The sequence below is a fragment of the Mobula birostris genome, chromosome 31, assembly GCF_030028105.1.
Source record: "Mobula birostris isolate sMobBir1 chromosome 31, sMobBir1.hap1, whole genome shotgun sequence".
Classification (NCBI taxonomy): Eukaryota; Metazoa; Chordata; class Chondrichthyes; order Myliobatiformes; family Myliobatidae; genus Mobula; species Mobula birostris.
Genome location: NC_092400.1, coordinates 20,240,646 through 20,253,624, shown reverse-complemented (window position 1 = coordinate 20,253,624; position 12,979 = coordinate 20,240,646). Strand labels below are relative to the sequence as shown.

General features: G+C 38.9%; 1 protein-coding gene across 3 annotated transcripts in view; it reads left to right on the top strand.

The window, feature by feature from the left end:
- Positions 1–25: 25 nt before the first annotated feature.
- The window catches only part of anapc7 (anaphase promoting complex subunit 7), a 38,266-nt gene continuing 25,312 nt past the window's right edge, over positions 26–12,979 (top strand). Inside the window, exons 1-2 of one of the 3 annotated variants that reach the window (XM_072247869.1) lie at positions 26–391; positions 3,572–3,758. In XM_072247869.1, the coding sequence (XP_072103970.1) occupies positions 291–391; positions 3,572–3,758 (288 nt within the window). In that variant the 5' untranslated portion in view covers positions 26–290. Of the gene's footprint in view, positions 392–3,571; positions 3,759–4,137; positions 4,221–12,979 lie in introns of those variants that run through there. The other 2 variants (XM_072247868.1, XM_072247870.1) reach the window with 2 other exon arrangements.

Genomic DNA, 12,979 nt, shown 5'->3' with positions numbered 1-12,979 from the left:
GCACATGCGCCCCCCCCCCCCGCCCAGCTGCCCGCGCCGCGCCGCGCCGCTCCCCGCAATCGTGACCCGCACTACGCATTTTAATTATTTAACAAAAAAATGGCCTGATCCACCGCAACTGCTCCCTTGCGCGGCCTTCCCTCTTTCCTCGGGCGCGCGCGGGTGAAGCGAACAGGCGCGCCGGCGGCCGCCCCGCGGTGGCGGAGGCCCACAGCGCCATTTTTGAGGTGCTGTCCGAGCGGGGGTTTGGGTTCGGCCTGGCCGCTCGCTCGCTCGCTGTGGGGTTTAAAATGAATGTTATCGACCACGTACGGGACATGGTGGCTGCTGGCCTCTACTCCAACGTGAGATTACTTAGCAGTTTGTTGTTGACCATGAGCGACAACAATCCGTAAGTGGTAACTGGAAAGCTTCCTCGCCCCTTACCTGTCTTCCTCAGAACTTTCCTTCGGGTTCTTGCCTTCCCTAGAATTAACGTGCAACTCCCCCCCCCCCCCGAAACCAAAGTGTAACAGCCTTCAATATTCCTAACCTTAACAAAAGTTGACATTCCAGGTTAAATATGCGTTTGTAATGGAGACACGAGAAACTGCTAATGCTGGGTTTTGGAGTAATATTCAAAGACGCTGGAGGGACTCAGTAGGTCAGGCAGTATTTGTGGAGGCAACTGGATAGACCACGACTTTCTTCTGGGCGTCTTCGATCCGAAACGTTGACGACTGATCTTTTTTTCCTCTATAGTCAAGGGATATGGGGAGAAGGCAGGAACAGGGATTGTGGATGATCAGCCATGATCACAGTGAATGGCGGTGCTGGCTCGAAGGGCCGAATGGCCTCCTGCACCTGTTGTCTATTGTCTGTAGTTACTGCCCGAGTTCCCACAGCGCTTTATGTGTTGGCACCTTTGTAATGAGTTGTAGTTTTAACAAGGTTTATCGTACGGAGATCTGTCTCACAAGAACTGCTATCATCACTGACTTGGAAGTTGGAGACGTAGCAGGTGTAAGTCTCTGTATTTAAGTGTTCTAGGCCTTGTAGTATTGTTGCCTCTCAATTAGGGTGAATTCAAGTTTCCCTAATGTGTAGACATTGGCTGTTGGAATTAGATGTGGAATTTACAAAGGAAGATATAAACGTGTAATCTGAGTTATATGCATTGTTTGATTGCACCAGCATATTGAATATGTTGTCTACACGTCTCTCCTGGCCTTAAGATTCCTTTAAGTAGTCTTGACCCCTTAAATTTCTTCTCTAAATATGTAGTCCTAGCCACTTCTTTCTATCTCCACACTCCACCACAAAAGCCTTTATTTTTGTCTGATTAGGCTTTGTCACTTTAATTTTTTTTTACAATTGCGCCCCCCCCCAACCCTCCAAAGCCTCTGGAATGTTTCCTTTGCCTAAGACTCTTTCTTAATGAGTGCTGCTTTATCAGAGGAATTGCTCTTCAAATATGACAAATATAGAAAGCCATCTGTCATTGTTTACCTGTGGATTTTATTTACATTCCTCTGTCTACCATGACTACTTAATTTAAGTAATTCATTCAGCTCGGCGTGTTAGTCTTTTATATACAAAAAAATAAGCCACTGTTTACAAACCATTCTGTGCTTATGATTCTAGGCTGGTTGTCCTTGAGTTGGAGATCCCTGCATCCTTTCTAGTTTCTCTACATCATTCACTGTTTGCAGGAACCGGATCCTCGATGTTATTCCAGTGATTGATTTATCAAAGTCTTGTGTACCTTGAAGGAGTGCAGTATGCCCACTGACTGGTGGGAATCTCTCTGACCCATGACCACTCAGTGGAGAAGTAACATTAAGGATGCTATTGAGAAGTTTGAGTCCGTGCATCAGGGAGCACTAATAAGAAGTGGACCATTTCATCAATTATCCACCTCTTTATCCCATCAACCCCATTAAAAAGAACAGTCTACTGTTCCCTGCCGGCTTCCAAGATCCCTCAAAGCAATAAAACTAAAGTGAAAGCAAGTCATCCTGAGCTCCAGAGGACCTCCTAAGGAGAAATAAAAGTATCTGCTGCAAATCAATTATTCTTTAAACCATAACTAACAATGTCATTGTTTTCCATGTAGCTAAATCAAATATGAAATCTCTTGAAATGCTATTACCTCCAGTTTATGTTTCCTAATGTGTTGCCTTTAATAAATGTATTTGCATATTTTAAACATTTTGAGCTCTCCATTCCTAAAGTCACTGCTTTTATTTAAACCAATGGGTCCAATACTTGTCCAAAATATTCTGTGATGTATTGATTTAGCCTAAATTACTAACATTTTAATATCACAACTAAATCTAGAATAGTTTCATTTAGGACTACTTAAGCCACTAATGAAAAATTTAAACAGCAGTGGTCTCAGCTAGAATTTTGTGCTCCCCTATTCATGAATACAAGTCATTTGTTTCTGTTTCTTAATAGCCACCCTCTCAACGTATTTCAAATAATTACCTATTTAGCACTAAATGTCCTGTCACTCCCATATGGTTTAATTCTTTCCAATAGCTTTATCGGAACACTTATTGGAAACCAAGGTATATAGGACTACCATCAATCTGGTTTTCTGCTGAAAGGACACAATCAGGTTGGTGAAGTAGGCCCTGTATATTCTGATTCCATGGTGAGAAATTCCTGATAGCCAAATTCCCCAAGTGGTCTTGCAATTACATTATCTAACACCGAGTTAATGGTTTACTGTATCTTTCCTACAATTTATTCAAGCAAAGGGCCCAGGATCAGATTTCACACCTGTGTGATGGAACTGAAATCAGAATCTCCTTCCAGTTTGAAGAACCGGTCTGGACCTCCACATATACTGGTTTTGTCCTTTGATTTCACTGCCATTTTGGGGGTTTTGAAAATTGGTCGAAGAACACTAAGAGCTTTATGTTTGTTAATCTTTACTATGATAATTTCTACACTCCTTTCTATTGAAGCAGTCTTTGGCTATTGTATGTACCCATCCTAGATTAATGAGACTGAAAACATGACAATTATCTCTTTTAAGTCAAAGCATATTTTTATCTTCATGTAAAACCTGTTCTGATAAATCACTCAAAGCTCCAGTTCTGAATTGTCAGTTCTAAATGAAAGGAAGCAAGTATTTAATTTTATATAAACCTTGTATCATAGGATGCCTGGGGTTCATTATGGGACCATGAATGAACAGCCCATTAAAACAGGACTACATTGTTCAAGTCTAGTGAATTGATCAATCTTTACTTGTATTGCTGAAATTAATATTATGGTCAATAGTTAGAATAGACTATTTTGTGCTTTTTTCCCCACTTATTTGTCCATTGCACTCTCTGAATTTGGGTGTGCTAGGCTGATGAAGCTAATGTTTACCAAATTGTGCCAAATTCTATTTTATGTTTGAAATGAATTGGGACTGAGAAAATAATTTGCATATCTGGGAATATCTGTGATTGTAAGTGCTTGTGATCTTGGTTAGCATCCATCTTCTCCATGGGATGTCAAAAGTGTCAATGAAGTTTGGAGGAAGTTTTGGATATTCACTAATTCCTTTGTTTTTTTTCTTTGTTTTTTTTAGAGAATTCTTCTCTCCAGTACAGAAATACCAGCTACTTGTCTACCATGCAGATTCTCTATTTCATGATAAGGAATATCGTAATGCTGAATCTAAATACAAAATTGCTTTGCAGCAGAAGAAGGCACTAACTAAAACTACCAAAGTAAGACCAGCTGGTGGGAGCGCCCCCTCAACACCACAAACACAGGTAATGTGTAAAGAACAATAATTTTAAAAGATTTATGATGACTTTTTATGTTTGAGAAAAAGATACTTTTGATAAGAATGACAAGAAAAATCAAGGTAGGTTCAGTGTTAGGGGCATGAACAGAAAGACATTGATCCATGAAAATTGCTGATTACTATTTGAAATGGCTAACAGTTCAATAATAACAATTGTATCTTAAAATGGTGTGTGTTAATGTTTTCTATAATGGTAACAAAATATCCTCTATATTTTTGAACAACTAATTCCTTTCCATTAACGATTATTTAGTTTGAGATTGGTTGTTGCATATGGGACTGCAAGTACTGTTTCAAACTTTATGAACGGAGTTCACTGTGGTAACTTTTTTTTTGTAGGTGTACTTCATGTAACATCTTGCTTGATACTTGATACCGTGATCTTTGGTGAAACAAACTGAGAAAACAATCTTTAACAACTCTGGGGGTATGAAAGTCAACATAAATGCAAGCCTTTTTGAATGGAGAATATTAAATGAAGTTACTTAAAATATAAAATAAAGGCAAATTTTTATTACTAATCAGCTGTGCAATAAAGATGTAACATTTGCTTAAGTTAAAAGACCAGCATAGAGAACTACAAGCTGGTATCATACATTCTAGCCAGGAAATATGCATAATGGTCACATTTGTGCTAATTATAATTGGAAGCTGATATCAGTTTTAAAATTTGCTAGTATTTTTTTCTATGAAAATACAAGTGGATTCTGGTTAATTGGGACACATCAGAACCAGTAAATTTTGGCCCAATTAAGCAGCTGCCCCAATTAGCCTTGGCTTCATTGAAATAGTTAAAAAGGTATTAAAAAAACACAAACTACTGTTTAATTAAATGATGTACGTAAATGAAACAGAACAAATTAGAACACTGTCAATACTGCTACAGTAGTATTGTATAGTACAATATGTGCATCAGTGCCTAATAATTATTGATGGAGGATACAATGTTCTTTTGACTGTAAATGAACAAATTCAACACACACACACACCCCACATCCCCACATCCCCACCCCTGTGTAGATAATGGATTGCCTTCATACAATGCTATTGACAATTACATCCTCCAAATTTTCATCATAACATTCAAAATAATTGTTGATACCTTCAAATTATTCATAGTTCCTAACTTGTTGAAGAAGTCAAATTGTTTCATTTTCACTTCCAGCCATTTCTGGCATGTCCAAGCCTGAATGCTTGAAACCGAAATGAGGAAAGCAGTTCTGAGTTGTCTTGCTGCTTATTTCTCAGCAACTATCAGTGACAAAAATCACTTTTAAACACAAGCACATACAACTGATGCCATTTTAAAAATTCTTCACTCTAAGCACAGTTTAGTGTCTGACGGCCACACACGTGCATGTGTCTGACGCTAGTTAGAAATTGTTCGGCAATAGTCTCCTGCCCCAATTAAAAGCAGCATAGTGTCCAAAATAAACAAAGGGAATTGGGGCTATTTTCTCAGTTAGTTTTTGTTCTTTAAGCATTGTCCTAAAGTGGTTGCCCTGATTAACTAACAGCCCAATTAATAGGAATCCACTGTGTATTCATAAGTGTAAGGAAAGAATCATCGTAATAGCTAAATTGCCTCGGACCATGAACAGGTCCTTTATTCATTCCCTAACATTTCAAAATTTATTTATTAAAGGACAATATCATAGCAGCTATTGTTCCTGTGTTCATTTCATCATCCTTGTTTTTATCCTGATTTTTCACTGTTGTTGATATGGAGTTGCCATGTTTTTGCTGTGACAGGGTGCATTTCCCAGGCACGTCTGTTTCCTCACACATCCCAGAAACATGATTGTTTTGTACTTGGTTACTGTAATCTATCCTTGGTATAAGTAGATGAGCATTGAGGGGAACATAGGTTGTAGAGGAATAAGTGTGGGAATGGGACTCGGCTGTGATCCCATAGACTTGATGGGCTTAAAGTATCCTCCTTGATGTCAGTTGAGTCATAGTTGTGTTTTTACTTGTTTAACTGTTTGATCTTTGATTGATTTTGAGATTTGTAAGGATGATTTTGATAACAGAGAGGGAAGTTAGGGTTTAGGGCAATGACAGGTCAGACCAGAGTCTAAGCCTCCACTCCGTGTTTGAATATCAGCTATGTGGACGGTGAGTTCTGGAGTCGGAGTTCTGTGCGGACAGAAAGAACAAGTTCCAGTGACCCTTTGGATTTGCGAATTGGAATTTGAGACCTAGTGTTCACTGATTGCGTGTCCTGGATCGATGCTGAGAATCAAGGCCCAAGGCTTGAATCAGAAGTCTAGAAGTCAAGGCTTGTTGGTTGGAACTGAGTTTGCGAGGCCACTGGTAATGTCGAAGCCCTGTGTTTGCAGCCCTGAGTCCACTGGAAGCTGGAGGCCTGCCCTGGAGTGGAAGGACAGTGTATGTGTGTGGGTCATGGAGTCCTAGAGAAGTACAGCACAAAAACAGGCCCATTGAACCCATCTAGTCCAAACCAAAAATACTTAAGCTACCTACTTCCATCGACCTGTACCAGGACCATTGGCCTCCATATCTTTACTATACCTGTATCTATCCAAACTTCTCTTAAACTTTCAAATCAAGCTCGCATGCACCACTTGTGCTGGCACCTCATTCCACACTTTCATGACTCTCAATGAAGAAGTTTCCCCTCATGTTCCTCTTAAACTTCTCACCTTTTACCTTTAACTCATGACCTCTGATTTAGACCCACCCAACCTCAGTGGAAAAAGTCTGCTTGCATTTACTCCATCTATACCACTCATAATTTTGTATAACTCTTTCAAATCTCCTCTCACCATCTTTCTAAGTTCTAAAGAATACACTCTTTCCTTACAACTCAGGTCCTCCAAACCCAGCAACATCCCTGTAAATTTTCTCTGTACTCTTTCAACTTTGTTTACATTTTTCCTGTAGGTAGGTGACTAAAACTGCACGTAATACTCCAAATTAGGCCTCACAAACATCTTATACAACTTCAACATAAAATCCCATCTCCTGTACTCAATACATTGATTTATGAAGGCCAATGTACCAAGAACTTTCTTTACGACCCTGTCTATCTGTGATGCCACTTTCAATGAATTATGGACCTGTATTCCAGATCCCTTTGTTCCAGTACATATTGTACATATAATATATATGATTAAATAAATAGTGCAAAATGAGAGCAAAAACAATCATGATGTATGGGTTCATTATCCATCCAGAAATCTGATCACAGAGGGGAAGAAGTTGTTCCTAAAACACTGAGTGTGTGTCTTTAGGCTCCTGTACCACCTCCTTGATGGTAGCAGTGAGAAGATGGCACGTCCTGGGTGGTGGGGTCCTTAATGGCAGATACTGCCTTTTTGAGGCATTGCCTTTTGAAGATGTCCTGGATGCTGGGGTGCCCAGTGTCCATGATGGAGCTGGCTGAGTTTGCAACTTTCTGCAGCTTTTTCTTAACCTGTGCAGTGGCCCCTCCATACCAGATGGTGATGTAACCAGTTAGAATGCTCTCCACAGTACATCTGTAGAAATTTGTGAGACTCTTTGGTGATACACTTCTCTACAGTCTCCTGAAACACCTAATGAAATATAGCCACAGTTGTGCCTTTTTTCTTTGTAAATGCATCATTATGTTGGGTCCAGAATAGATCTTCAGAGATGTTGACATCCAGGAATTTGAACCTGCTCACCCTTTCCACTTCTGATCCCTTGATGAGGGCTGGTATGTGTTCCCTCAACTTCCCCTTACTAAAATCCCCACAATCAATTCCCTGGTCTTACTGACGTTGAGTGTGAGGTTATTGTTGCGACACCATTCAACCAGCTGAACAATCTCACTCCTAATAACCTCCTCATCACCATTTAAAATTCTGCCAACAGTAGCTGTATCACTTTATAGAAATCTGTTTTCACTTTGACATGAGTTTTTCTGTTGATCAGTGTCAAAAAAGGCAAATTAAATCCACTGTGGTTCAATGTTGTAAAACAATAAAACATGAAAACTTCCCTGGGGGGGGCGGGATGAATACTTTTTATAGGCACTGTAAATGTTTTTTGAGCTGTGCCCTTGCTTAGTGGTATTGGTCCATGGCATAAAAAAGGTTGAGAACCCTTGGTGTAGAGAGAGTAGAGCAGTGGGCAAAGCGCATATCCTCGAGGGATGACTGTGTTGATTGTCAGTGAGATGTTATTTCTGATCTGCACTGACTATGGTCTCCTGATGAGGAGGTAAAGGATCCAATTGCAGAGGGAAGTACAGAGGCCCAGGTTTTGGTATGTGTTGATTATTACTAAGGGTATGATCATGTTTAATGGTGAACTCACTTCAGATTTCCATGCACACGTGACAAACTTGAGTGTTGAACAGTGAAACAAATTCTTATGGGTATCAAGATGAATTTTTGATGACCATAAATTGCCCAATATATTGAACTCTTATTTAATGTTTGGCTTGAAGTACAGTTCTCCTAACCTCTGTGCTACCGTGCCCCTGTATTAACAAAGTAAAACATATAATACAGAAAATATAAAGATTACAATTATAACATGCTATAACTTTTTAGCAGGCCTGTAGTAATTGCTGAGGATTGCTGAGTAATTTTTCATTTGTGGAGCAAGTGAACCATATTTACTATCAAGCCTGATGTTTTTTTCTCTCTCTCCCCCTCTTATCTGATACTGAATGCAAATTTCCACCAGGGGTCACTCTAAAGCTGAGGAGAAGAATTGCTGCTCTGTTCTTAATGTGCAGAGCTAATTGTAGTCCCTATCACTAATAGTTCACATGCTATGACAGTTTGATGGCACACTGTATGCTGGTGCTACTCTGTAGACTGACAAGGGAGTATAAAACTTAAATAAAACTTTAACTACTTCAGAAATTTTTAGAAATTCATGATTTCCATTGGATATATGGGGAAAATAGCAGTTATCATTAACTACAATAAATGCAGAACAGATACACAATACTAATGGACATTACTTGCAAAATTCTGGTCCACTTGCCTCAAATTGTTTTTGTTTTACATGTGTGCAGATCATGACGATAAATGAAACTGTATAGTTTAAGCAACACACATCAAAGTTGCTGGTGAACGCAGCAGGCCAGGCAGCATCTCTAGGAAGAGGTACAATTGACGTTTCAGGCCGAGACTCTTCGTCAGGACTAACTGAAGGAGGAGTTAGTAAGAGATTTGAAAGTGGGAGGGGGAGATCCAAAATGATAGGAGAAGACAGGAGGGGGAGGGATGGAGCCAAGAGCTGGACAGGTGATTGGCAAAGGAGATATGAGAGGATCATGGGACAGGAGGTCCGGGGAGAAAGACGGTGGGGGGGAACCCAGAGGATGGGCAAGGGGTATAGTCAGAGGGACAGAGGGAGAAAAAGGAGAGTGAGAGAAAGAATGTGTGTATAAAAATAAATAACAGATGGGGTACGAGGGGGAGGTGGGGCATTAGCAGAAGTTGGAGAAGTCGATGTTCATGCCATCAGGTTGGAGGCTACCCAGACAGAATATAAGGTGTTGTTCCTCCAACCTGAGTGTGGCTTCATCTTTACAGTAGAGGAGGCCATGGATAGACATGTCAGAATGGGAATGGGATGTGGAATTAAAATGTGTGGCCACTGGGAGATCCTGCTTTCTCTGGCAGACAGAGTGTAGGTGTTCAGTAAAGCGGTCTCCCGGTCTGTGTCGGGTCTCGCCAATATATAGAAGGCCACATCAGGAGCACCGGACACAGTATATCACCCCAGCCGACTCACAGGTGAAGTGTTGCCTCACCTGGAAGGACTGTTTGGGATGCTGCCTGGCCTGCTGCGTTCACCAGCAACTTTGATGTGTGTTGCTTGAATTTCCAGCATCTGCAGAATTCCTGTTGTTTCCGTATAGGTTAAATTGTGTTGGCATATGGTGGAGCTTTTCATCTTAAAAATCCGTTTACACAAATGCTGTCATGGTGTTGGTAGTTGTTGAAGTAACTGTCATCACGGATAATAAAATGTATTAACTAAAATAACTGGGCCCAGAACACACGCACTCTTACGACTCAAGCATTCCTTTTATTTTACTTGGGTACAAGGAGAACAACATGAGCCCCTGTCACCCACACTGCTCTGAAGTGTGAACAGAAGACTGCTATTTTTATACAGAATTGGCTTATCAGTTATGGATATTGATTATTTAAATTGTATACATTTGAATTCCTAACTTGCAAGATCAATATCCATTTAGATTAGAGGTGTTAAAATCAGTCAAAGCTGCGACTGGCCACCTGATGATATTTTGAAGTTAGTAAAGTGAACAGAGCCTTAGTTGGGTTTGTTTCATTTCCTTCTGTTATCTCATCTGTGACACTCCCTGTGATGCTATATTTTAGGAAAAGTCTCACTACAGAGGCCTCCCTCATTTGGCTCGCGTAATACTGCAGCAGACTATCTGGTCTATACTAAGCAAAGGTGTCTCTGACAGTCTCACTTTATTTTCTTTTCAAATCTTTTTATTGTTATTGACAGGAAAAATAACGAGTACATCGAAGTAACAACACTTACAATGCCTCAAAAAAAAACATTATCTTTAAGATTGAAAAAAAATTTTGTGATAACAAAAAAACCTACTAAGCAGAAAAGTGAGAGGAAAAAAAAAAGAACCCGTTAGGTGTACAACCCCGGAGCCATGCGTCATACAAAAAGCTTCTAAAAATAAACATCAAACCGCCAGCAAGAAAAGAAAATATACTAAAAAAAATTTACAATTAGATCGTGGAAAAATTATATCAATTAACTCAAATGATGATAATGAGCAAATGAGCCCCATCTTTTCTCAAAATCAAATAAAGGTTCAAAGGTTCGACTTCCAATTTTCTCCAAACTAAGACATAGCATCACTTGAGAGAACCATTGTGACAAAGTGGAAGCTGATGTATCCTTCCACTTCAACAAAATGATCCTCCTAGCTATCAATGTAACAAATGCAATAATACAGAAATACCATGAATATTTTGAGGAACTATTCCAAAGAGCACAGTTAATTTATTAGGTTGTAAATTAATTTTAAGTGCTTTAGAAATTGTTGAGAAAACCGACTTCCAGAACTGTTCCAATATAGAACAAGACCAAAACATATGTGTCAGTGTAGCTATCTCAGTTTTACATCTATCACAATGACTATCAACATTAGGAAAGATTTTAGAAAGTCTCTCTTTTGTCAAATGATAACGATGTACAATTTTAAATTGAATCAACAAATAGCTAGCTCAAATTGAAGAAGAGTTAACCAGCTTCAATATCTGCATCCAATCCTCCATCATAAAAGTCAAATTAAGTTCCTCTTCCCAATCCTGTTTAATCTTAGATAAAGGATGCTTATCCCATTGTAATAATAAATTATAAATTCTTCCAATAGAACCCTTAATCAAAGGATTCATACTCATAATAGTATCTAACAGGTCAGCCTCCAATATGTAAGGAAAATTACTTAAATATTTTTGTAAAAAATATCTAACTTGAAGGTATTGCAGAAAGTGTGAGTATGAACGAGAATATTTATCAATTAATTGTTCAAAAGACATCAATCTATCTTCTTTAAATAAATCCAAAAAAGAATTAATACCATTATTTTTCCAAAGTAAAAAAATTAGATCACTCAAAGAAGGCTTAATTTCAGTAAACTAAACTACAAAGTTTGAATTTTTTAAGATTTAAAAAATTGCAGAACTGGAGCTGAATTTGTAAAGAATACTTAATCACAGGATATAGGTTTAAATTAACAACTTTACCTAATTGCATAGGTAAAGGAGCTCCCAATAACGAGGTTAAATAAAACTGTTTTACAACTATCAGTTTCAGGTCTACCCAAATTGGCCGATCACTCTTATCAACCCAGTATGACCAAAAAGACACATATCGCACATTAACAGCCCAATAATACATTCCAAAATTAGGCAAAGCAAGACCTCCATCCTTTTTCAATTTTTGTAAATGACATTTACTAATTCTTGGTCTTTGATTCTATTATTTTATCTTTTATTTGGAATAATAAATCTGATCAAAAAACTTCCTAGTCAAAAAAACAGGAATATTCTGAAATAAATAATAAAATTTTTGGTAAAATCATCATTTTAGCTATATGAATACGACCAACAAGTGAAAATGTAAGTGGACTCCATCTACTAAATAAATACTTCATAGAGTCTACTAAGGGAACGACAGTCTCGCTTTAAAGACTATCTTTGCCTGTACTGCACCTGCCATTACAGCAAACTGAGGTTTATTAAAAGGACAACAAACAACGGCTTGAAACGTCGACTGTACCTCTTCCTAGAGATGCTGTCTGGCCTACTGCGCTCACCAGCAACTTTGATGTGTGTTGCTTTATTAAAAGGACTTGCTGCTGTTATATTGTGTGAACTAGAAATTCCATTCTGATATGCTGGATGCTCAGTTTTTCACCTCTCCATTTTCATCTGTCCTTCGAATAAAAGGTGAAACTTGGCGAATATGAAAATGGAAATTGTGACAACAGCTACTTATAATTGTACAACTGCTAAGTGATTATTGTGGGAATAAGGGCAGTCACATTATGTCAATAATGTCTACTGCATTTTGCACACCTGTACACCTGCTAATGCAAATATCTAATCAGTCAATCATGTGGCAGCAACTCAGGCGTAAAACCTACCGACATGGTCAAGAGGTTCAGATGTCATTCAGACCAAACATCAGAATGGGAAAGAAATGTGACTGAAGTGACTTTGACTGTGAAATGATTATTGCCAGATGGGGTGGTTTGAGTATCTCAGAAAACATCCAGTAAGCGACAGTTCTGTCAGAAAAAAATGCCTTGTAAGTGAGAGGGATCAAAGGAGACTGGCCAGACTGGTTCAACCTGAGAGGAAAGTGACTAGTAACTCAAATAAACAAGCATTACAACAGAGAGATGCAGAAGAGCACAACTTGTCAAACCTTGAAGTGGATGGAGTACAGCCACACTGGGCTCTGCTTCTGTACCTAATAAAAGTGGCCACTGAATATATGTTTGTTGATTTGAAAGTAAGTGTTAAAGGCAACTGCACGTTTGACAAAGTGGTTCCAAATCATTGGAAGTGATGTATTCTTCACTGTTAATTAGAAGTGGCTTTTCTAGGGTACTGGAAGTTCTGAGCTACATAGTGATTTATTGTGAGACTTGAACTAAGTAATAGCTGGAAA